Below are 26,834 nucleotides of genomic sequence, written 5' to 3' on the forward strand. Positions count from 1 at the left end.
CACACACACAGGGATGGAGAGAGAGGAAGGGATAGACAAACTGAACCAAAACATTTACTTCAGATGGCAAGACAGACACACACAATGACACATTATACACAGAGTAAAAACAGTAAAATACAAAGACACAACCAGTGATGCTGCAGACCTCTGAAATACACACAAACACACATTATTCCACAAAACTGAACAACTGGGCCAGTAATAAAAAAATAAATCCGACAATCACATGATTTTCCGTGATGATAGCTGTGATTTCTGACACCAAGACCGTTTATCCCAACAAATTTTGTGACCACTGTCAATTCCACATATTTATGGCTTTAAGTTATTTCTCTCTGTTGAACTTAATGTATCATTATCTGTCATCTACATAGTGGGCGTGGGGTTGGTGTGGGTGTGTGTGAAGTGACAAGAGTGGGGAAGGTGGTGTGAAGGTCACACACACACATGCATACACTCACTCAGGAAGACTCCCTCCCTTCCCACACTCACACACTCCTGCACAAATCCCTCATTTCACTCACACAGTGAAACATGTATAAGAATGACAGGAGAGAGTGCATTACAATCATATGTCCTGCAAATAACATCAGTAAAATTTTATCTGATGCATGTCTGTGACTGAGCATCTCTGTCATGTGTTCTCCGGTGTGCATACAGGCATCATGCCTGTGCCTGAAGTCAATGCATGCCAACTTAATATCGCATGTGTTTTGCATACAAGTACATGTCACGCATATTTCAGCACCTCCTTCCTTTTAACATACAGTCAACAGGCACAACAGCCCCTGTCTTGCAATATGAGTGATCTTGGTTCAAATCCAGTGTGTTGGTCAATCAAGGGGCCTTAGTTTCAATCCTATCATGGATATATTTTATCATTTTTTCAAAAATATTGAAGATAAACATAGGTGTAGACATGCCGGCAACTTTATTGCCTTCATATGGCACACACATACATACACACACATCAGCAGATGGTGGGGTACGGAAAAGAAAACACACCCTGCATGCACCCACATAAAGTAAACGTCAGGAATGAGTCATTTACATAAAAGCCCACTCACAGTCACTATGTGTGTCACAGACAGATTTAATAGGAAGTTATGAATGTGGAAGCTGTAGTTTACCAAGGTAGACAAAGAAGGAAAAGTAGCGTGGAGTAATTCAAGATCACAAAAAGTGAGTAAACAACATAACCAAAATAGGTGATGACCTTCAAGTACAACTGCACAAATCAAATGATCAACAAACAATACCTTGGTTTATGAATTAAGTATGATTTGAAATGCTGTTTGCTCATATAATCATAAATGTAGGACCACAGAACATCTCACTTACATGCGTACATCATAACATTTAAACAGGGCTGTCCTCCACTGAGAGTGTGTGTGTGTGTGTGCACATGTGTCGATGTGTATCCTATTATATCTGTTTTCCCATAATGGATAGGTGTCTATTTAAAAAACAACAACAAAAGCACAGAGAGGAAGGAAAAGCTAAAACTGTCAGTGTCAAGTTCCATCGGCCCCAAGCAAAACCAAAAGTACCCACCAAGAGAAATCCTATCCTTTTCCCACGCTGTTTTCAAAAGGTGACTCTCTCAAGAACTCACCCACAACCCAGCTCTTTGGCCCCTCAGTTAAACAATAAAAAAAAAAATTCTTTATCCCTTCCCTCCAACGCAGTACACCAATCAATGAACTCACCCAACCCAAACAGTGCATGCAAATATCTTGACATGCATAATTGTGTGCCCTTTCAATTCCACAATTTTAAAACTTTGGCCTCAATTATAGTCAATACCTCATTTCAAGTCTAGTTTTGTACAGCTTTACAGGTCTAGTCAGATGACAACGTTCATCATTACTTGTTTGGTTTTCATTCAATTCTGGGTCTGTTTTGAACTGTAGAAATGTGAAGCTCTATTCTGGAAGTAAGAAGGGATCAACACAATGGTTTTACAATAATGGTCACATTCACAGCAATCTTCAGAGTTTGGACCAACTTCGCTTTGATTTCCAATTTTCTTTTTTGGGCATACTGACAAAAACATACTGGTACATCATGCCCATATACTGACCATGTTACATATAATACAAAAACATTCATTCATTGTTTTATAAATATCCTGTGACAGGAGCATTTCAGCATTGCTGCCACAGAAAGATCTGGAAAGTACACACACACACACACACACACACACTTCCATGTGTAATATGTATATAAAGTATTCTTTGTCTATTACAAACCCTTAAAAACATACTCCTTTTTTTCCACATGCCTGTGTGCATGCATGCATGTATGTGAATGTGGGCATGTGCGCATGTGCGTCTGTGTGTGTGTGTGTGTGTGTGTGTGTGTGAGTGTGAGTGTGTGTGTGTGCGTGTGTGTGCATCCGCTCATGTTTATTTCTATGTGTGTGCTGTGTGAGCACAACCAAATGTGAACTTTCACACAAACACCTCCTTCCAAAAGTGAACCGAACAGAAAAGTTCACAACAGTACAATGAGACTAGTATAAAGGTTCACAGTGCATATGAAGCTGCATAGTAGTTCCAGATCACATGATGATAATGTACACAAAAAGGTTTTCCCTCCCAGACCCCTTTCAGTTCATAAAAATAGATCCACTTACAGCAATAAGGTCTGTGAGCATTTTCTGAGAAAAGGCTGGCTAGTTCTCTTTGACATAGACATGCATGTATACTGATTGTCATACACTGGCAGGCAAACAAAATCCATGAGTATAAGAACCACATGCACATGCACACACACACACTCACATGTGCGCACCTGTGCACGCACTTATGCATAAACACATGCAGGTATACACACACACACACATGCATGTGCGCGCTCGTGCACATATGCAACACTCAGTGACACACACACCACATGTTGAGGTCCAAACAAATGAATTTCTGAAAAAGGTCTTGTGGCACTTGTGACTAGTTCTTGCCATCTGAGCAACATGGACAAGAAAGCCAGTCCAAACAGGTCGAGTCAACTCAACCTAGCCAAATCCAGCTCAGACTTCTTTTTTTTTTTTCTTTTTTTTTTCAACTTTGTCAGTATCACCTCTACCAAAGTTACAGTCACTTATATCCTGCTTGCTTCCCAGGCACCACAGTTCTAAGAGAAAACTGTGACAAATAAATTACAAGTCACACTCTCACTTCAATAGCAAGTCACACTCTCACTTCAATAGCATAGAAGAGTAAAAATATAGCTTTGAAAGAGAAAATAAAAAGGGCTCTTGTTTTCATGCCTTTCCCATGGTTTGTGTTTGTTATGGTAATACCACAGTATTTCTTTTCCAAATAAAATATTTATGAAAAGAAAAAAAAAAACTCTCTTACTCAAGTTACTGCATTTGGTTCACCAATGACAAACTAACTTTCTTTTTTTTTTTTTTTTTTTTTGGTCTAACAATATCAAACTCTTCTTTTTCTTAACACATAACAATAAACACCTGTATTCGCCTTCACACACCCAGAATCTGAAAGAGAGAGAGAAAGGGAAGCAGGAACAGGGTAACAGCAACAGCAACTCTCAAAAGTAAGTAGAAACAGCAAAACCAACATGTCTAAATACTAGTGAGCACTATTACGATAGGTAGGTAAACAGGAGAGGCAGCAATCAGAACAGCAGTAAGTGAAATAACAGTCTACAACACAAGTCAGCAGAGCCAACACCTGTGACATTATGGCAATGGCAGACACAGAAAGAAAGATGGCATTTTAAAAAAAATAGAAAAAAACCCCAGAAAAGCCAAATCAATTGCAAATGTTCCAATTTCCTCTATCGACAGCAATATGGCAGCAGCTGCAGCATCAGCAGCAGTGCTAGCAAGCTGTGGTGACTATGCCATCAAAAAGAACTGAATAAAGCAGCAGAAGCAACACTGATGTCTACAGCAGTGGCTGAGCAACATTCTGATTAGCAGAGATGATATGGGATTGAAGTGTGTGTGTGTGTGTGTGTGTGTGTACATACACGTATCTCATTTGTACACAACGTGAGTCGATGAAAGTGTGTAGCACATTCCTGTCATATGGACAAGTGTAAATAAATAAGCCTGTCTGAGGCAGAATCCGAATAAGCCAGTTTCGCATGCAATGTTTACACTATCTTTTCTGCAGATCTATCATCTAGTCAAATTCAACAACAGACTCAAAATGAGGGATGAAACGCTAACTCAATAACAGTCAAAACCATTTGCACAACATGTCTTTTTTTTTTTTTTTTGATTTAAAAAGAGATGTGCTCTGCCACCAACTTCTCATCACATGACAGGCCCATAATTTTCAAAACTGAAATAAGGAAATTTCTTCAAGAAACAATCAAACATTAAATCTGAAATAAAATGTCTTTTTTTTAAACAATGTATGAGACTGCACAAAAACTGACAGTAAAGCCAACTGTGATAAACATTTCTTCTTCCTTTTATTTATTTATTTTTTTTCTGTTTTATATAATTCAAATATTACGTTAAAACAGTAAAAAGAACAGAAATACACATGTGGGAAACTTTGTACACACATCACACATGTATACATGTGTTACAGCGGTTGTGATCAAGACTGGATTTAGCAGACACTATCACATGCTTTCCTAGCAGGGTGGAGTCAAAGCTAAGACAGACTCCACATAATTAATTATGGTATTGATTCTCAAGGCCAACACATCATCAGATGGCAAAAAGACACAAGGCAAGGGCAATGGGAGCAACCACCAAGTGGCTGCCAAGAAGTGTTGGACTTTCAATCTGAGTATCTTGAGTTTGAATCCCTTGTCACAGTGCCTGGTGGGTTAAGGGTGGAGATGTTAATCATCTCCCAGGTCAATGGATGTACAGACCTGCTTGTGCCTGAAAGAACCCTCAAGTTAGTATGTATACACATGCAGAAGAAAAAAAACATTAATGACCATGTCAAAGATCCACTGCTCCCTGTCAGCATCAAGCAGGTTGTGAAAACAAGCACATATCCAGCATGCACATCCCTGAAAACAGTGTATGGCTGCCTACATTGCTGGGTAATTAAAAATGGTCATGCACATAAAATAAAAAACAAACCCACACAAACATGTACACGAGTGAATGCAGGAGTTGCAGCCTGCAGAAGATGAACAAAACAACTAGACAGGGCCAGGGCAGGCAGCCATGGGGTCACTTTAATCTCCCCCTCCCCCTAACCCCCCAAATGTCAGTCAGGCCTGAGTGAATCGAAGGTAAGGTAAGGTCACACAACAGTAAAACACCATTAGCTGCCTGGCTGATTCCACCAGTCTGTTTTTTGTTTAACTCCCTGACCTTGCCACCTGACCACAGGCAGGCACCACTGTCTCCACCCTTGGGCTGTGGAGTTGTTTTATGTTGTCCTACAGAGTGGGCCTTTGTTGGTTTTGTTTGATCAGTTCGAAGAAGGAAGGAAGATAAAGTAGTGTGAAGTGGACTGAGGTTGGGGGTGGGGTGGAGTGGGAAAGGAAGGAAGGAAGGAAGATAAAGGACTGGTAATTGGGTGAAAAGGTCTGGAGACTGAGGCGGGACATTGGAGAGCAGAAGACGAAGACAGGGGAGGGGGGGCGGGGGGGGGGGAGAAGGAGGAAGAGGAGGAGAAAGACGGTCAGCAGCTTTGGAATTGGACATATATTTATAATCTATACCATTTTTTTTTCCACACTGCATACTAGTGGAGAAAAACAAGTGTTAATAACAATACAATACATACACTCTGTTAGTATAAAACAAACATACTCTTTTTAATACTGAGCACAAACAATGACAGACTATCATTAGAAAAAAAGATATGTTGAATGGAAAGTGGGGAAATGACACCAGCTTCTGGTTTGCATGCAATTATGTCACACACAATGCAACACTGTCGACCCAAAAAGACTCCCACTAGTTAACAAATTATACACTGCACTGTAATATCATAATTGTAATAATATTATCTCTACCAATTCTTTGTCACAACAGATGTGAAATTCAGGCTGCTGGCCTCCGGAAGAGCATGTTGCTATAGTGCAGTGCCACCCGTACTTTCTTTTTACTGCCTGCAAATGCATTTGTTTCCTTTCAAAGTGGATTTTCCTACAGGATTTTGCCAGGAACAACCCTTTTGTTTCAGTGAGTTCTTTAATGTGCGCTAAGTGCATCTCATCAGAATGACTGGCTCCACACCACAACTCAGTCTAGAAGGGGGGAGGGGAGGAGAAAATATAGGTGAATGTGGGATTCAAACCTGTGCACTCAGATTCTCTTGCTTCTTAGGCAGATGTGTTACAAGTACAACTCAGTCTTGAAAAGAGGAAGAAAATATAGGAGAGTGTGGGATTCAAACTTATGCGCTCAGATTCTCTTGCTTCTTAGGCCATCCTGTTACCTCTAAGCCACCACTCCATATGAAAAGTAACTTCTTTTTTTTTTTTTAAAGAACAGTAAACACAAAATGAAAAACCCACTGCAATACACACAGGGGTACACACAGGGGCTGCAGGAGGCCTCAGGCTCACTGGTTATTGGATTGGGAGAGGAGAGAAAAGTGGGGAAGGGAATGAAGGAAGGAGAGGTGGTGGTGTGGAGGGTGGTTGTCTGTTGAGGGAATTCCTGAATCAGCAGGAGTTGGGATTGAGGAAAGACATGCACAGCTCAGCCAAGACAGGTGCCGTCTGACATTACACAGGTGAGCCAGTCAGACATGATACAGGTGTGCTCAGCTACTGTTAATGGTGCTGCCTGACTGCAAAGTGTGTGTGTGTGTGTGTGTGTGTGTGTGTGTGTGTGTGTGTGTGTGTGTGTGTGTGTGTGTGTGAATGCCAACATATGTGTGTGTGTGTGTGTGTGTGTGTGTGTGTGTGTGTGTGTGTGTGTGTGTTATCTACATGTGTGGCAACAGCACCAAGGAAATGAGGTTTGAACTGGATCTATACAACTTACTCAACTTTATAAGACCACAATTTGGTTCTACAACCATACCATTATTATAACTTCTTTTAAAGACAAAACAATCATCCTACAATCTGAACCTCCCTCCAGCTGCAGATCACACTGAAACAACCCACAACACCAACACAGCGTGCTAGCTATGGCCACTTTTAGGTTAAGAATGAGTGGAATTTTCCATTCTCACTTCACATGCATAAATTCCCCCCCCCCCCCCCCCCCCCCAGTCTTCCCCTGCTGCTGTTTCCTTTCCCCCTCTCTGCCCATGGTATGTACTATTACTACTAGTACTGCTGCCACCACCACCACCACCACAACTTGATTATAAAATATACAGGCTTTTTTGTTCACAACACTGGTTCGACTGCTTGCCCAATGCCACTGCAGTTAACAGGGTGTGAGGGGAAGGGGGTGGGGTGGCCGCTGAAGGAGAATGGGAGGGGCTGTGGTGAAGGAAAAGGGTGGGGGGGAACGGGGTGGTATTTGTAGACTTGGAGAACCAGAGAGAGAGGACAGAAAGGCAGAGACAAAGAGGGAGACAGAGAGAAAGAGAGAGAGAAAGAGAGAGGACAGAAAGACAAAGAGGGAGACAGAGAGAGAGAGAGAGGACAGAAAGGCAGAGACAAAGAGGGAGACAGAGAGAGAGAGAGAAGGAGAGAGGGAGAGAGAGAGAGAGAGAGAGAGAGAAATTCTAATACTGTAATTTAGTGTTATCAAAAAGGTATATTTTCAAAAACCTCTTGCATGCTAATTAGATAGAATACTTTGATGAAGTGTTAACTCTTTTTTTTTCATTCTTTTTTTTTTATTCAATAAATCATGCAGCAACATTCTCTAATAATTATGTTGCCTGCTGGTTTAAAAAAAAACCAAACAAAAAACCTTAAGGGTGGGGATGTGGGGGGAAGAGGGGAAGGAGAGAAAGAGCAAAAGACAGATACGGAGTAGGAAATTCAAAGAAGAAGAGTGAAAACACACACACACACACACACACACATACACACACACAATTATATAGACACCCACACACTGAGACAGACAGAGACACACTCTGACACAGAGGCCGAGACAGCGATGACAGAAAACTGAGATTGCTCCAGAAAATCAAATTAGCGCTATTGATCTCCAGGTCTACCTACGCCCACAGAACAAGAAAGGGCAGGAGGCTGAAGATGAAGAACACGAAGCCACAAACTGTCAAGGTAAACTCCAGGATTACAGGTGGGCTAGGTTCAATAGGATATCGACTGTAACTACCCACCCCCACCCCCCCCAAACCTCCCTGTTCACCTACATCCACCCACCCACCCACCCCTGCTCTCAGACTATAACTGCTAACCCCTTCTCCTACTCCCTTCTGTAATCCTTATCCATCAGCACCACATTCTCTCTCTCTCTCCTTTTTTCTCTCTCTCCCCACCCCTCCTTCTTTCTCTCTCCCCCCTCCCTTCTGTAGACCTGTCTTTCCCATTCTTTCTCCCTCCTTTCCTCCCTTCCTTCTCTTCCATTACTTCTCTCTGACTTTCTCTCCCTCTCTTCCAAAAACAGTTTCTGGCAGGGGATCCACCAGTTCGGAATTCCTGATGGATGAACAAGTCTTCCAACAGACAGGGATGGTTTCACATAGGTCTCTAAACTGTCTCAGTGTCTATTCTTTGCTGCACTTTTTTTTTTAAAGTAAAAACCAAAGCCTATCTTTCATTTGACTCAGTCAGCCAGTGTCTATTCTCTCCTACTGTATAAGCAGTGCAGTTTTTTTTCTGCATGTCTCTCATCTGACTCAGTGTCTATCCTCTGCTACATTTGACTAAGTTAGTTTGTTTTGTGTGTGTGTGTGTGTGTGTGTGTGTGTGCTGCGCTCGCACACCTGTGATTTAAGCAGGCCGATCACTGGCTCACACACACACATTATAAACATGTCAAGAGTGAACTGCATCATAGCAGATCAATTGATGCTGTTTACCGTGTAACCCAGCATACACGAAACAGCCTCTCAGACATACACATTTGATTTATCAAAAAGGCTTTCGCAATATGATTTAAATTACACCACATGCTAGGAAACTGGTTCACCATCCATTTTTATCTCAGTCAATGTCTCATACTTTGGCAACATTTTTGTTCACTTATGCAGAATCTCTCTGTCGTTCCCCCCTACCCACCCCACCCCAACCCCTTGTCTTCCATATCCTCCTAACTCCTGAGAAAGAGAGAGACCGAAAGAGACAGAGGGGGAGAGAGAGAGAAAGAGAGGAGAGAGAGAGTGAGTGTGTGTGTGTGTGTGTGTGTGTGTGTGTGTGTGTGTGTGTGTGTGTGTGTGTGTGTGTGTGTGTGTGTGTGCTTGTAAAGTTGTATGCATGTGTATAATATACATGTACATGCATAAAGATAGAAAGCAGCTCTCGTATATCAACTTACAATATAAAACAATTAGTTAATAACTTCATCTTTCAAAGTAATCCTACATACTAACAAAGGTTTTCTTTATCTGAACCAGTAAAAAAACTTCTTCACCAACATCATCCCCCCCCCCCCCCCCCCCCCCCCTACAACTGCCTACTGGGAGAACAATGCTGAAAAACAATGTGCTTTTTTTTTTAACCACACTCACACACACACACACACACACACACACACACACACTCAATTTCAAACCTAAACCATCACCACCACCACCTGTTCCAGATCCCATTGCCCTGCACCCCCTCCCCTCCAATTCCTCCATTCTATTTTCATCTTCTTGAAGTAAGTTTCACTTTTCTTTCCCCGAGTCCAAAGGAATTACTTCTGAGACTGGATGAGAGAAGGAAAGGAGGAGAAGGGATAGTGGAAAGAAGACAAAAACTGGTATCTTCTTGCTCTACACACACACACACACACACAATATAGCCCACTAACACATACAGGCCTCTTGTAGGGAACTTGCACACACACACACACACACACACACACACACACACACAAACATTTACATGCACACACACACACACACACACAAACACACACACATACACACACACACAAACACACACACGCACGCACGCAAGCACAAACTGTGGCACCAGGCTAGGCACTTGAGGCAGCAGAACCCTTGGGTCTCTTCATAAATTACAGAACTCTCCAGCTGCATGCATGCAGCTTTGGGGGAGGGAAGAAAGAGGGAGTGGGGAAGGAGGGGCTGGGTAGTAAAGGGAAGAGGAGAAGGTTCAGGACTGTAACTTTCTTTTTATCTATTTTAATATTTTTTCCATTCATTCATTCATTTATTCACATGCATGCGCACACACATTTTTTTTTTTTTTTTTTTTTTTTTGCCTGAAGCTGCTGAGGTACTCAGACTGCAACGCAATGTAGTTGGTTTTTTTCTTGGTATCTGAACTATCTTTCTCCTTGCTTTCTTCTGTGTCCCAGCTTCTCTTCCTTCCCATCTCCCTTTCTTCTTTGAACACACACACACACACACACACACACACACACGCACGCACGCACGCACACAAGCCCGCTGTTGACTGCAGATCAACCCCAACGCTTCCTCCAAAAAGCTGTAGGCCCCACGCTATCTCCTCTCACCCATTCACACACACACACGCACGCACACACACACACACACACACACACAGAGTCTCACAAACAAGACTGCGCACACAACAGAGAGAAGAAGGCTTGCAGTGTGTGTACAACATACCATAGCACTCTTATCTAGGCGTAGCATACATGTTGGTATGTCGTTCAGTGAGTAGTACGGTAGTACTAGTAGAAGTAGGAGTCTGATCATACGAATACATGTGACCGCAGCGAAACGACCATCAACAACAGAGGGGACAGTCACCAGGGCAGACAGGAGCCGCATTTGTCACACACCAACACTCAGTGCCGTGATGTGGCAGCCCTACTTCTAAGCTCACACGACGCAGTTAGGCCTAAAATACGCCATGCACAGGACTGGTGAGAGAGCAGGTTGGGGAGGTGGTGAGGGGGTATTATTGCAGATTGTAGGTTGAAAAAAAAGGGGGGGGGGGGGGGAGGGAGAGCAAGTGGGAGTTTGAGGGAGAAGAGGAAAAGGGGTGGTGGTGGGGGAATGGGGAGGGGGGGGGTCTCCTTTATTTCTGCTGTGCGAGTGTTGTTTACAGCTTCCAGCAGTCTGAGGCCTGAATCCACATGCATTTTCTTCTCTGGACTTTGCCTTGACTCTGAAACTGGTTCTGTATGGTGGTGTGGGAGTGTCAACTCTTGTCTCACTCTCTCAGTGACACACACACACACAGATATGCAAGCATGAAAGTGAACATGCACACATACACGCTCCAGTTCAACAGAGAATAAGTTAACCAGTTGTCACCTCTCACCGAACTGCAATTTGCAGAACCTTAAGTGTTACCTGGATGGGACCCAAGATTCTCAGACTAAAAATGCAACATTCAACTACTCAGCAACAGTGCCCATCACCCTCTACAATCAACCCACCGTCATAAACAAATTGATATCTTTTTTTATATTCTTTTTTTTTCAGTCAATGGATTTAAAAAGTCTGTTCTCAGTATGCATACTTTGTCTTGCTTTCTCAAAACTGGAACAAAATAAATCTCTAACAAATGAAACTGATATTGTGTTTCTTTGGTGCTCAGCTGAATCTGACTGCTAGGGGAAAACCCAGACCTCATCCATGAGATAATGTGACCTTGTCCTCTTCATGTGAAACAAGGAAAATGCTGTATGACACAATGACTGAGTATCAATAATGACAACCTGTTACTATCAGTCAAGAAATATGGGGGTGGTGAGGGGGGGGGGGATGCAGTCAGCTGTCCTTTGCATATTTTTTTTTCCTTTTCTTCTTTTTAATCACACTTCTATTTTCATGTAGAATATCCTCACCCCACCTCCCTCCTTTCCCCCAGCTCTTATGACAGATTAAACCTCTACCCCCCCCCCCCCCCACCCGCCCGCCAACGCCAACCCTCCCTTTCCCTCATCAATCTCCACCCCCACCTTCCCACAAATCAAAGCCTGACAGTTGACTCAAACTTCTCTTGTACCCCAGGGTCAGATTCCTTCTCGTGCACCTAAAAGAAATATTGTTTCTTATTCATTCTACACAGATTTGTAGAGCAGAAAACTTGCCAAGTTTTGCTCTCACTCTCAGAACACAAATTAGTTTGCCGTAAGTCAGTGCGTATGTTCCAATGTGAGAATGTTTCACCTCTAGTACACAATATCGCCTGCCTCACTTGTCACCGTACTCCAACATATTCTTCAAATAACACACACAGTTCAACAAAATTATCATACAACTATTAGGATTATAAGAAACAGACACAGCTTGACCACAGCCCTCCCCTCCTCTGCTTAGGGGCAAACACCTCCACTTCCTTATTCTATCTGCCAATCTCAGCAGAGCTGAATTAAGTGGGTGAGTCCTATGGGTCATACTCACATAAGTGAAAGTAACACTACTCTCTCTAGAGCTCTCTCTCTTCTAACGAAGGAATCTCTCTCTCTCTCACCTCCAAACCCCTCACTTGTACATAACTCCCACCTCCTCCAAACACAAAAGTATAAATGTACTAACTGTATATGAACACTTCCAACCAACCACTGACTACCACCACAACCGCCTTTGAGGGCAAACCAAACAAACGACACAATTAAAGCAGAAACCGACCAGACAGAAACAACACCCTGGCGTTCCCCCAATGAATTCCAACCTGTTCCAAAACTTGACCCACCACCCTCCTGCACTCATCTTCCCCCACCCACCTACTCACTCTGACATTCCATCATGTCCTCTCCTCCATCCGCACCCCATCCCTCTCCCCTAACCCTTAAATAGCCTCCAGCCCTGCTCTCTCTCCCTCTCCATACCTCCTGAGATTAAATGCCAGACACTTCTGAGTTCTTTTCTCCCTGCTCTGTGCCCAAACACAAACAACAAGCAAGCTGTGTGTCCACCCACACTTAAAAACGCCTGATAACATGTTAATCGATTTCCTGTGATGTGTGTCTGTGTGATACTAGGCTTTCAACTGAAATAATTCTAAGAATTATTTTGTTATGGGGGAATGTGACTGGCACAATTCAGAAATAATGTTTGTGTTTCAATCTCTCTCTATATATATACCACACATACTTTTTGTCTTGTTCTGTCAGTCTCTCAGACACATCTTTTCAAAAACATACAAGCTAATGACAGGGATACATAATACACTTATATGATATTAATTGTAAATGTGCATACACATCGTTAACAACACCATGACAAACTCACTCACACACACACCAGTTTGTAAGCATCCATGTATGTGCTCTGTGTGTGTGTGTGTGTGTGTGTGTGTGTGTGTGTGTGTGTGTGTGTGTGTGTGTGTTTTGATCATGTGCAAATGCCTATCTGAAGAGTATTTTTCTTGATTACATTAACAACATGGCTGGCCTCTTTTGTGATGTTGAGCACAACTTAAGACCATCCAGCCAGTCATGAGTGGATATCTTATATCAGTCACAAGATGTGAAAGAAACTAATGACCTTGACCCTCAGGATCACCGAAGGTCACAGCATTGTGACCTCTTAATCTTAGCTTCCCATCTCTTTGTGATGTGTCATCAATGTCATGCACATGGTTCAGACCAAGAAGCAAGCTACCCAAGAAGCTCAAACTGCTCTAGACCTTCAACCAAGTCAAGAAAAAAAAAAAAAGGGAAAAAGAAAGGGCTTATATAGTTGTTTACAATGGATTTTCAAACAGTGCAAATATACTGCTGCATTCACGCATCCAAGCACTATCACAACTGCTTTACAGGTTTACAAGAAATAAGAAATCGCTGCTTTCTATGTGTCTCTCTAAAGACACAAACAAAGCGAGCTTTCCCTATCTCAACCTTTTCCCCAACGATTTCTTTAAAACTGGAAAAAAAACGGCACAAGTGATCACAATGAAAGCCACCAGTAAGGCCAAGGGCAGACAGGGAATAGGACAGGCAGGTCAATTCGCTCCTGATCATGCCAGTCAGCCCACAGATCTTCTTCCCATGACATTACAGGTGTAGGTCGCTGTCACGTGCTGACAAAATCAATGGAACAGGTCAACACCAAGTGCAGAAAAAAACACAGCAGAAGGTATACACTATATGGGAGTGTACATACATGTTATTCATGTGTAATGTATATGTATGCTTACACCACACACGTATATTGTATACATATAATTATATGGTTTATGGACACAGGGATCATTTCTTAATATTGACTCGGATCCAGTTTGGATCACATGACTAAGTGACCTTGTCTCTTGCTTTTCCTTCTCTGGTTTTCTCATTTCCTGTCAGGCTATATCAAATAATCCAAAACTTCAGTTTCCAAGAGTCCCCCATTCTCCCTGTTGATTTGTCTGTCTTTCTCTGTATACATCATTGAGAGAGAGAGAGAGAGAGAGAGAGAGAGAGAGAGAGAGAGAGAGAGAGAGAGCGTGCGTGCGTGCGTGCATGCATGTGTGTGCGCGCATGCATGTGTATTTGCACACGCACGCACATAAATATAAATATAATATATATATATATATATATATATATATATATGTACACACATGCATGAACATGTAAACCAGCGTATGTGTTTGGATAAGCCCATGCATGGAGTAAGGGACACATACATGTGCATGTGTACACAAGCACACATGCAGGTTATGTGTGTTGGCATTCTGCATGTGTGCACCCAACCATCCCCTTTCTCTATCCCAGGTGCCCTTCCTCTTCTTTCCCCTTCCAATGCAGCTTCCCAGATTCCCCCAACCCCCTCCAACCCCTTTCCTTCCTTCCTCCCTTCCTCTACAGCTAATTCCAAACAGTAGGCCCCCCCTCTCCTCCTGGCTTAAGTGGCTCTGGCTGGCTACTCAGGATCCCATACAGTGTGATGTCAGGAAGGAGTTAACTCTGGCTTTCTCCCAGTCTTTTTCCCTAACCATACTGTAGCTGCTCTCCTGTCCCTGAGAGTCTCACCATGTTGTTATTACTTATTATGTAATTATCATCAGTCCACAGCTCTTCAGTCTTCTTTCATCATTGGAATAAAAATATGGATACATACTGGTCATGTCCTGTTTCAGTATCCTAAATTTCGGGACCTACTTAAATGAAAATTATGTCAGTGCATTTTGCAATAAAAGCATGTAAGAAATGACATGTTGTGTGAAATTTTATAGGTTCCTGAATTTAGGACACTGGACAAAATTACCAATACCAGGCTTCTTTTTTTCAACCTAAATAATAACGGCCACCAGATTTTTGGGGGGGTTTGGGGGGTCAGAGAAAAGTAAACAGCAGGCTGTGACACAGTAGGCCAATCATATTTCTAAGTTATAGAATGAGAATCATTAAAGTAAACATGACCATGTTTTTTCTTGTGGTTGTGGACCACTGCAAATCCCATGTTCACTCTCTGAGACTAGTGCAAATGCAAGACAATTTTCGCCCAAATGTTGAAAAAAAGAAGAAAAAAAGAAAAGAAAGGGGGGTGCAGGTGGCTGTGTGCATTTGAATTCTAATTCAAGCATAAGTTTCAGTTTCAGTAGCTCAAGGAGGTGTCACTGCGTTCGGACAAATCCATATACGCTATACCACATCTGCCAAGCAGATGCCTGACCAGCAGCATAACCCAACACGCTTAGTCAGGCCTTGAGAAAAAGCATAAATACTGACATGAACTGAATTACAAAAACTTTAATTAAACAAGCATATCAGATCTTCCACATGCATAACACATGTACTGATGTACGCACAAAGGGGTTAACGTTAACGCACTAGGTCTATCAGCTACTTATTTGTCACCTTATCATTATATGCTGAACTGGGAGAGTAGAAATATGTCCACTCTTAAAACACCATGTGCTGTAAAGATTCAAACCACTGAACCCACACAGACCCTTGTGTTGAAAGTGTGATGCTTTAAACACTCAGCTCATATTGTGCTGCTGTAAACAGTACAATACTACAATGATTCATTTCCTGGTCTATAAAGTTCAACTTCATCTTTTCATTCAATCTCTTCCTTATTTCCATGAGCAGCTTTTCAATGTGTAGTTGTTAATGTTATGTGGCTGCTCAATCACTGAAAATGAATGAAATGATATTTTTTTTTTTTTTTTTTTTTTAGTTAAAAAAATCAAAAGTACTACAGATGTAGTCATACAGACCAGTCCTTCAAAAATCAAATGAAATCATTATCACCCCTGAAACTCCTTAACTCCACCCTTAATTTTCACTCTGACATAAAAAAAAATTATAAATTCATTAGAAAAAACAAAAACAAATAAAAAAAACAATGAAGAGTGTCGATGTTATTCATGTAATGCAACACCAAAAGCCTTATCACAACAACAGACAGCACCACCCACCACCTTACCATACCCCCACCCACCCACCCCCAACACACACACACACACATATTACACCCACACAACAAAAGCCTTATTTCATCATCACCGCCAGCAACAAACAACGGGCATGAAGAGCAGTACTGAACGTTCAGGTGAACAAGAACGGTAAATTCACCTGGCGAGGGAGAGGGGGAGGGGGACTCAGGGGGAGGAGTTGGACAGAAGGGGGAGCGGGGGTTTGGAGGTGGGGGTGATTCCACTTACACGCCACCGACTCTTCACCACCCTCCCCCCCCTCCCCCACACACACGCACACACACACCCCTCCCCCTTTTTCTTCCAGCCACTCTCTTGCTCTTCGCCGGGTGCCGGTAGCGTGCCGGTAGCCAACACCGTGCCACGCGCCTTTTGCCTATTTCAGTCACAGAAGCTCTACTTGTACTTTGAGGCTCTGTGTCGGAGGTGGAAGTGGTGGTATGGGGAGGGCGAGGAAAACCTTGCGTGAGTGTGCAGTGAAGGTGGGGATTGGGGGGCGGGGGGTGGGGTGGAGTGGGGGGGGGAAGAAGGGGTATACGCCGTCGTAGGGGTGTGGGGAGGAAGGGGGCGGGGGGGGTGTAGATCAGGGACGGAAGTGGAGGAGGAAAAAAGAGGAGTGTTGTTATGTGGAGTGGGTGGAGAAATCTCTCTCTCTTTCCTACTCTCCATGTTGTTCCTCAAGAGAGAAAGAGAGCAAGCGAAATCATATCCTGTGCACTCCGTCAGGTGATGTCACAGCTGTTGCTCCTGTTTGAAGCAACTGAGGTACGAAAGTATTCATGAGAGAGTTGAGGGTAGGAGAGAGTAAAAACATTTGAGGGAGAAGATGGGGAAAGCTGGAAAGAGAGAAAAACGGCCAGGACCTGATTTTACAAAAACATCACTTCAGGTATACATGTATTGACCTTCAGTTGAAGAGTGTTTTGTGTGGAGGAAAAAAGAAGAAGAAAGAATAAGTGGGAGAAAAAAAGCTTTAAAACTCTTGCTATCCCAAAACTCCTCTCAGCATAACTGTTGATCTTGGTGCACAGGAAAGAAAATAGGTTCCCATCTTCAAATCCTCTGGAGAATGAATGATCCAGCAAACTGCTTTCCTCTTTCGCTAAAAACGTTCCCAACAGAATAACAGATATTGCCAATGGGTTACCCTTCATCAGTTCATGCATTACAAGCATATGAAAAAAAAATGACATGTACTGATGCAGTCCAGTCGAGTGAATCCAATCTAACGACAAGAATTTGAAATAACCCATATGATTCAGATGAAATGACACTTGTTGACTCAATCCGCCATGGTTTTTGCTTTGGGTTTACTACTGCATGAATGGCAGACAAATTTTAATCTTTATTAAATTAAAGACTTTTTCAAGAAATCTTCAAAAGCTTTTTTAAGGCCTTGTATGAACCGTATAATGTGACTGTCTCATGGAAAATGTTCCACCCATGTCACAAGCAACAATTTTATTGTGCAGCCAGTGCATGCTGCACACAGGACCTCTGTTTTTTGTCTAATCCAAATTACTTGCACCCAAACCACCACTCAAGGTCTTGTGGAAGGTGGAGAACAAAATCCCGGTCTGTGTACTGTACAGGACTCAAACCCGTGGACACATGCTACCTAGTCAGAGGCATTACCACAAATATACTAAATACTGATTACTCCAGTCCATGTAAAAACAGAAGAGAATAAGAAAATTCAAATAATTCCTATCTGATTTACTTTCGATTCCTATCCAACTCCAAGTGTCTGTCTAGACTCTCAGACACCCAGGTCGTGGTACCCCTCCAACCCTAACCCTTCCAAACACAGGCACAGCCAACCAAGTGCACTGATTCAGTTCATCCATCGTTCATGCCCACTCCTTCCTCTATCCCACCACATTCCTCGCACACACACTCTCTCTCTCAATAACAACAAAGACTGAGTAATACTAACAGGGAGGGCTTTTAATTGTATTAGGACATAGCTACATTCCAACTGAAATAGTGTACACATAACTTCCCTGAATTAGTGTACACAAGTGGAAGAGCAGACACTGCCAAGTACCTGTACTCTCTTCATTCTGTAAACACATACAGACATAAACCCCTTTGGCAGCTTGTGTAGGCAGAAGGGGGAGAGGAGGAAATTTTCAGAGCTGATTCAGACCCTGAACAATTTCTTTAGGCACTGTCACACAGAACAATAACCATTCTAATCTACACCATCTTATGTTACAACAAACAATGGGACAGGCAAACTTTTGAAACTAAAGGCTTCACTGGTGATGAATTCATACAGTTGCACATTGTTTGTGAATCACCTCGGGCATTTAATACTGAATAGTTGCAGAGAAGCAGGCATGCCCCAGAAAATTACCCCATAATTTCAGCTTCATTTTTACATGACTGATGATGACCGTAACTGGATGACCGTAAGACTGGATGGGCTGGCATTGTTGGCTTTCACTCATTCAAGGGTGAAAAGGGTGAGGTGTGATGAGGTACAGCACAGTGGGTTTTCTTTTGCGCTCTTTTCCCTAAGTTTCACTTGGCTGGATTCCATTTTCCACAAATGCATGAACCAGGTCTTTTTTCAGACAGGACAACCCTTAACTCAAGTATTCTTTTACCATCATCATATCATGCATAAATACTGCAGGCGTCACAAACCACATACTTCCTCTTTATCCACTTCAGCTCATTAGCAAATTATCCACTATGTTCTTGACCTTCATACAGATGCTCAACTGATTATTACGATAATGAATTTTTGAACACCATACTTCCTCTTAGTCTTAATATGTTTCATGTGACTAATGTGAATGTGGGTGAGTGCTATAGTATCTTCCATCAAAAACATGATTTGCCACACACTCCCTTCATGTCTCAAAGCTACATAATAAATGAAACCTTCCAAAAGCAGGAAAGAGGAAGTGAGCCACGTTTACTCAGTGACAAAATATGTCAGGTGCAAAATGTTGCAGTGTATAGAAACACCTGAACTGGAAAGGCAGACAGATAAAGATTCCATCTGGCAGATTAAATCAGAGAGTGCAGACACATCATCTACCACCTCCTGCCATCCCCCCTTGTGTTAATGTGTACAGTTCATGTACATGCATGTACAAGCCTCTGTGAATCTGAATGTATACACTGCTGAGCACACCTGCATGCACATGATCACAAGTATAACTATAAAAGAAAATTTAACAGTCCCAGTGAAATACTGGCAGCTCTTCAAAGCAATTACCTGAGGAAGAAAATAAAAGACAAGGAATCCAGAGTATTACTATTAACATACTTTAGTATCTTGTCTTCAGGGTATTCACAGAGTTATGCACCGAATTATAAAACTGAAACAACCACATGTGCACACACACACACACACACAAACTTTTCTCTTTCCAACACATATGTACACCCATGTCAATTACCATGCATAATCACAGAGCTTTTCATCATCTGATACAGAGACAACATACTTTCAACGGGGCAGGCACAAGATCAACACCAGATAACAAACTTCATAACATGACAACAAGGGTAACTGGGTACTTAACATCTGTCTAACTCAGTGACGGCTGAATAATCATAATAATATAAATAAATGTTCATTTCTTTTCAAAACTGATAATTCCACAAGCAATATCAATATCAGGAGCTTCACACCCATTTTCTTATAAAACAGTAAGCATGAAGCACTCATGATCAGGTTTGCCTGCCAGTAGATCAACCAGTCATGCTAACAGTAGAACATTTTTTATACTGATACTGGTTTTTATGCTATGAACTATTGATGAAATTTCTCCCCCTCTCTGTCTCTCTGCCCCACAGTCACACACAACTGGGTACATACACATGCATGTGTGCACACACATACACACACTGTTAGTATGACACTGTATACACACTTCCATCACACATTGACAAACAACTTACACAAAAATTTACAAGTCATATGATATGATCATGACAAATGCTGACAAGTTATGAAAAGTACCCTATTAGTATTACTGCAGTGAATGCAAACACTCATAGCTGCCATGGCTCAAGTTTCATCATGCTTTAGTCTTCACCACAGTATCAGGACTTCAGGTTTTCCATTAACACCAAATGTCCCCCAACAAATCCTGACTGTGATAAACAAAATAATGCATATGCACCCATGCATACAATGTCTAAATACTAAATAATCACATGCAGAGAATGATTTCATACACTACACCGGGGCAGACAATGTGCATGCATGCACATACCCATATAATATTTAAATAGACTAGAGTCTCTCTCTCTCTCACACACACACACACACACACAAACTCCACCAACCTGGCTCTGAATTTTGGTGTTCTCTGCTATTCTGCGGGATTCTGGAGTATCCGCCACCTGGGTGTGTTTTGTGGTTGGGTAATGTCTGAAAAATAAACCATCATAGCCACTGCAACAAAGGGACACACCGACAAACCGGAACCATTCATGTTTCAGGCAAAACCAAACCTGCTGCCAGTGCTGGGTCTGCCACCTGCTCTCAACTAAATGCTTTCTGGCAGAAACACAGTCTCAAACTCTTCCAATAACTTAACATCAGTAGATCTATATGCTGTAGTAAACAGTATTAAGTCAGTAATGAGTGAGAGAAATAGAGTGGTAAAGTCTGTGATACAAACATTACAATACATTTACAAGCACTGAAGCAGAACAGTAAAATTAGGCATACAACATATTAAAAAAAAAATCACATACACAATCAACTCCAAGGTGTCATGAAACACATATTATTTCATAAACACACACACACACACACACACACACACACAGACTCACTCCCTCTCCTCCCCTTCTGGCAGTCTCCCCACACATCTCCCCATAAAATACCTGCAGCCATGCCAAATCCTAAAACAAAACTTGGCAAACAGCAGACAAAAAAGACTTTTGTTCAGTCTTCTCTGAAATTATCTTATACTGCAAGTTGTTTGTGCTCTGTTTCTTTTCTTTCTTTTTTTTTAATAATCTTTTTATATCATTATTATGTTGTTTTTCATACTGTTTGTTTCCAAGTGTTCTTTTTTTGTTGTTGTTTTTATTCATTTGAAATCAAGATACATACTGCTGGTTTCTATTTTTATTTACAATGCACCTTTTGTTTATTTTTGTCCATAAAGATGACGAACTATAGATCTCAATAATATGCATAATAATATGAAACAGAGATTTTTCATACACTATCATCTTAATATTAATCATATTTATTAACAGGCACTGAAAATTTCAAAAATTATAAATTGCTTTTAAGTTTGTGTAAGCAACTAATACCTAAAAAAAATCTAACCTAAAGGTAGTAAAAAAAAAAAAAATCTTCTTTATAGTTTAAACCAATTAAAGATGGATACAAGGGAGAAGGTGAAAGCAAGAAACATATTCATTAATACTCAGAGTTCTCTGAATCACTGTATCAGTTAAAACACATCATGAACTAACTATCAAAGATATATATATATATTGTTCATCTTCTGCTGGTGTATATTTTACAAACAATTTACTGATGTCTGATTCTGAAACCAGTGTGCTCAAAAGGTACTGCAGCTTGCTCATAATTTCATTAAGTTTTAAATCAGGTCTGTTAGTCAATTATTTTCACTGATGCCTCTGAAACAAATTCTCAAAACACATAACTCAAGAGTCTGACTTAAACAATCATTACTGATGACTTTAAAATGAATTCTTTCAGTAAACATCTTGATCTTAACACGATTCAAATACAATCGGAATCACAATCCATGTTTGGTATTTGTACCAAGAACAACTTGCTTGGTTTGTATACTATTTCTTCCTATTTCATCTATCCAACTGAAATATAAAACACCAAAAACACAACTCTGTGTGCGTGTGCGTGCGTGTGTTGTGTGTATGTGTGTGTGTGTGTGTGTGTGTGTATGTGTGTGATGTGTAATATATGTGTGTATACTGTATGTGAGTGTGTGTGTATGTGTGTGTGTGTGTGTATAGAGAGAGAGAGAGACAGAGTGTGTGTGTGTGTGTGTGTTGTACAGTTTATGTAATAATACTAATAATAATACTGATAGTATTTATATGGCGCTGAATCTTGTGCAGAGACAAATCAAAGCAATTTTACACCAGTTGTTCACACGCATGCATAACTAAAACTGAAGAAGAAACTGAAACTTAAGACAAGGAAGAGGCAGGGGTGGGAGGCTATCTCATGAAGAGGTGGGTTTTAAGGCTAGACTTGAAAGAACCAAGTGCGGAGACCTGATGAAGCAAAAGAGGAAGTTCATTCCAAATGCAAGGTCCAGAGACAGAAAGAACAGCATCCAATAGTGAAGTGTTTGAATCTGGGTATGCGTAAACATAGTGGATCCGAAGCGATCGTAGAGAGCGAGATGGAGTGTAGAGGTGAAGGCAGCCACAAAGATAGGAAGGGGCAGATTTGTGAATACATTTATAACATAGAGCGCTGATCTTGTAGTTTATTCTGTGTGAGACAATGGAGATGTTGCAAAAGAGGAGTGATGTGCTCAGATCTTTTCTTTCTGAGGACGAGTCGGGCAGCAGAGTTTTGTATGCACTGAAGGGACTGAATGAATGAAGCAGGCAAACCAGACAATAGAGAGTTACAGTAATCAAGGTGAGACAGAATGAGAGAAATGACAAGCCTAGTTGATACGTCAGTGATCAGATATTTCCAAATGGAACTGATGCATTGCAACTGACAGCAGCAGGATTGACTTGTCTGACATAAATTCTAAACATCAGTGGCAGACTATGTGTATGTTACTATATGTATGTGTGTAATAAATGCATATATGTGTGTAATATTTACAAGAATACATGTGAGTATAATTTGTATGTTTTGTGTCTATCTGTATGCGTGCATGTTTGTGTATTTAAGTGTATGTTTGTGTCTGTGAGAGAGTGTGTGTGCGTGTGCATACACACACGCACATCCAAATACACTTGTAAAACTTTGAAAAGAAAGGTAGATTTCAGGTATCTCAGTGTAGAACTGTTAAAAATTTAAGTGTAATTGTGTGTGTGTGTGTTTCCTACTTCAGAACTAAAAGAATACAAGAACAAAATTTCAGTAAATCATCAAATATGAATAACTGACATAAAACATGAATCAACACTGAAAGAACACTCACCATGCTGTTAACATATAAAATAATCTTCCGCAATCCATCGTAGAAACTATTTTATTTTTAACAAGTAAACAAATGAGACTGAGTATGACTATGAGACATTGTCAAGGAAACAGTTTCCTTCTTTCCCTTATTCTAACAAATAAAGAAGACTGTGAGGCATTGTCAAGGAAACAGCTTCCTAATTCTACCTTCCCTTTCTAAACAGTTAAATTTTGTCTCAAGAAACTTTGACACACAGATGCAGAATGAGATATATTCCTAACACTACCCAGGCATCTTAATATTCTTATTCTACAGCATGATCAATACCTGCTAAAAATGTTTAAATGAATGCAATTTCAAATTTATTCATGCAGGAGCAATGTGTACTTACGCATTGCAGTATGGCAGTTTATCATAGCCCTTGTAGTTTTTCATGTTCAGTGTCATTCCACACACTTCGCACTTGAAACAGGCTTTGTGCCATATCTGAAACAAACAGCACTGACTAAAGAAAAAAAGTTCAAATTTGTATACTACTTACCTTACATGCAAAATACAACTCAGCAGTCAAAGCAAACTTTGACTAAGATGAGTCTCGGTTCATACAAACAATACAAAATGATACATTTGTGATTCAAGAATGGGATCATTTGTTACCCATGGGCAGTAATACTAACAGACTAATGGTAATAACACCCAACACCACAGCAAACGTTTCATTTGAAATCTTTTCATTTTTTAACCTGCCATTACAATCTTGCTCAAGACTGCCTCCTTTACCCCACATACATCCACACTAGGGTTTGCCCAATGCTGGAATCAGGAAATAGTCTGTTCTGAACCAATGCTTATTCATAAACAAGCCATCTTCTTACTGAAATTATGAAATATTTACTGATAGTTTATTTATTTATTTATCTATACTAAATTCTTGGAATTTTACTTAACTTATGGAATTCCATGACAACACACAACTCTTGAGCTTGAACACCAAAACTGAAAACATAACCCAGGCATTGACTAGAACTGGTGCATGTCACTTGAAGCTGAACTGGCTGTGCGGATGTACTAACGTGATCTGTACTGATACACTGCTTTTGTCACTTCGGATGAACTTGTCATATCTAAGTCTAGATCTTAAAACTGTCACTTTAAGCGATCCCAAAACTGGAATAACCGAGGTGAATGGTACTCAACACCAGACACAGCGACCCCACCCACCTCAACAAAAAGCGGTGAAACGTGGTTTCAAACAAAGCCTGAATATCTTCACAGAATATTAATGTGGTCTACTATGAAGGGTACTCGTAAAATCAAATGCCGGTAGCCGGCTTCGGCCTGTTTTGATCTGCAAGCGAGACGACTGCCTGTGTAATTAGCGCGAAAAGTAACGGCATACGTAGAGGGTCAAACCGCACTCAATTGCTGCGGCAACTTACCTTGTCCAAGCATTTCAGTTCTTCGGTGGGATACACCGTTTTCGTACATTTTGCACATTTCTTGCTCATTTTGGTAGGTTTCTAGTAACGAACAGCACAAGTTTCACGCAGTCTTGTGGTACACAAAACGCACTAGAAGATCCAACACGCCCCTGAATTTTCTTGAGCAAATGTCGATGTTTGGGCACGGAAATCCACCTTTGAGAAAATGCTACTTGCCGGCAGACTCGAAATCGCTAAAGGGACGTGTGCAAAAGAGAGGGCTTCAAAAGAACTGTAAACTGTGCGTGCGGTTTCGCACAATTTCCCTTCACTCATCTATTTTCACTATTTCCCTTCCCTCAAATTTAATGAATTGATAACGGATTGTAATCAGACAAGCTTCTTTCCGAAAGAACAAAAAATAAACAAATAAATAACTCATTAACTAAGTAAATGAATAAAGAAATAAAAGATGAAAAAAATAATAACGAAATAAAAAGTATATCATAAATCAGTTGAAAGTAAAGGGCAATTTCGTTTATAGTAATTGTCATGGCGACAACGATGTTTTAAAAATAAAAGTTAATTTTAAAAATAAAATAAAAAAAAGAGTGCACGTCATGATTTGACGGACGAACGGCAGATCACATCCACTGAGATCAGTCCGTCGATGTTCGGCCGTACCGGCCGCCGGCGGCTTCAACTTCGTAGAGTATTTGGATCATTCATTTTGTAGGGAAATAATTTTGACATTGATATACATGTGCTTTGTAAAATAAAGTTTCGATCTGTTTACTTTTGCTCCTGCTGTCTCTCTGTCTCCGAGTCTGTCTCTGTCTGTCTGTCCGTTGTCAGTCCGAGTCTCCGCCGGGGTCAGTCCAGCAGGCTGTCTGCCAGCCAGTGTCTGTCTGTCTGTCTGTCTGTCTCTCTCCAGTCTCGCTCTGTATGAAACAGACACACACACTGCACACGAAAAAAAAATCTCAGTGGTATGAGATTTCTCTCTCTGAAACAGACACCTATATATATATATATATATAGTATATAGGTAGGGGTGTGTGTGTGTGTGTGTGTGTGTGTGTGTGTGTGTGTGTGTGTGTGTCTCAGTGGTATGAGAGAGAGATAGCGGAGAGAGAGAGAGAGAGAGGATTTGACTCTTTGTCACTGAGTACATGCATTGGTCTATCGACAAGGGGTGGGGGGGGGTCAGTGATAAAGGTTATTTCTCAAGTCATGTCACCACAAGCACATACAGATGTGACACTCTGCTCACTCCTTCCAAACAAAACCGGGAAAACAAACAAACAAAGAAAATCTTGACAAAACAGATTTCATCCAAGTACTACACCCTCACAATAGGGAAGCAAAAAGCATCAAAAGAAAAGAAAAGAAAAAAAAAGAATACGGAAGAACTTGACCATCTATTCTCCCATAACTATGCTACAGCTTCACTTACCTGAGCGATGAGCGAATAAATCAGCAAGGTCTACATCCTATGAGTTGTGTCCATTCCTTCACTATATCATACTACATTAGCATTTCAATATTGTTCAATGTCAACTTTACCATCTTGGCTTGCTTAGTGTCTGAGCACAAGATAACAGACATTATATATACATTGTTGTCTTCCTCACATTTACTCTGGTAGTGTTCTGAATAGTAAGACTACATATTATTCTTCAGTTGTGCTTCTTCAATGATTTCAGCGCTTGACAGAATTGTAAGATCATCATCATCAGACGACAAAGCAGAAACAATGTCGCGCCTTTTAGCTACATCAGATTGAAAACAAACAAACAAACAAACACACACTTATCTCTTACCTTATCGGATGGTTTACATTGAAACAAGGAATGTTTTTCATTACCTACACCAGAAGCACACAAAGGGCATGTGATTCTGTGGATGTCCCCGGCTGAAACCATCTTTT

General features: G+C 41.1%; 1 protein-coding gene across 3 annotated transcripts in view; it reads right to left on the minus strand.

The window, feature by feature from the left end:
• The window catches only part of LOC143290483 (LIM and SH3 domain protein F42H10.3-like), a 57,557-nt gene extending 32,447 nt beyond the window's left edge, over nt 1–25,110 (minus strand). For all 3 annotated transcript variants that reach the window (XM_076599976.1, XM_076599975.1, XM_076599974.1), the window contains exons 1-3: nt 24,923–25,110; nt 23,875–23,969; nt 20,668–20,752 (exon numbers count right to left, since the gene is read on the minus strand). In XM_076599976.1, the coding sequence (XP_076456091.1) occupies nt 20,668–20,752; nt 23,875–23,969; nt 24,923–24,991 (249 nt within the window). In that variant the 5' untranslated portion in view covers nt 24,992–25,110. The remainder of the gene's footprint in view (nt 1–20,667; nt 20,753–23,874; nt 23,970–24,922) is intronic.
• Between the last annotated feature and the right edge of the window lie 1,724 nt (nt 25,111–26,834).

Source organism: Babylonia areolata, chromosome 15, assembly GCF_041734735.1.
Source record: "Babylonia areolata isolate BAREFJ2019XMU chromosome 15, ASM4173473v1, whole genome shotgun sequence".
Lineage (NCBI taxonomy): Eukaryota > Metazoa > Mollusca > Gastropoda > Neogastropoda > Buccinidae > Babylonia > Babylonia areolata.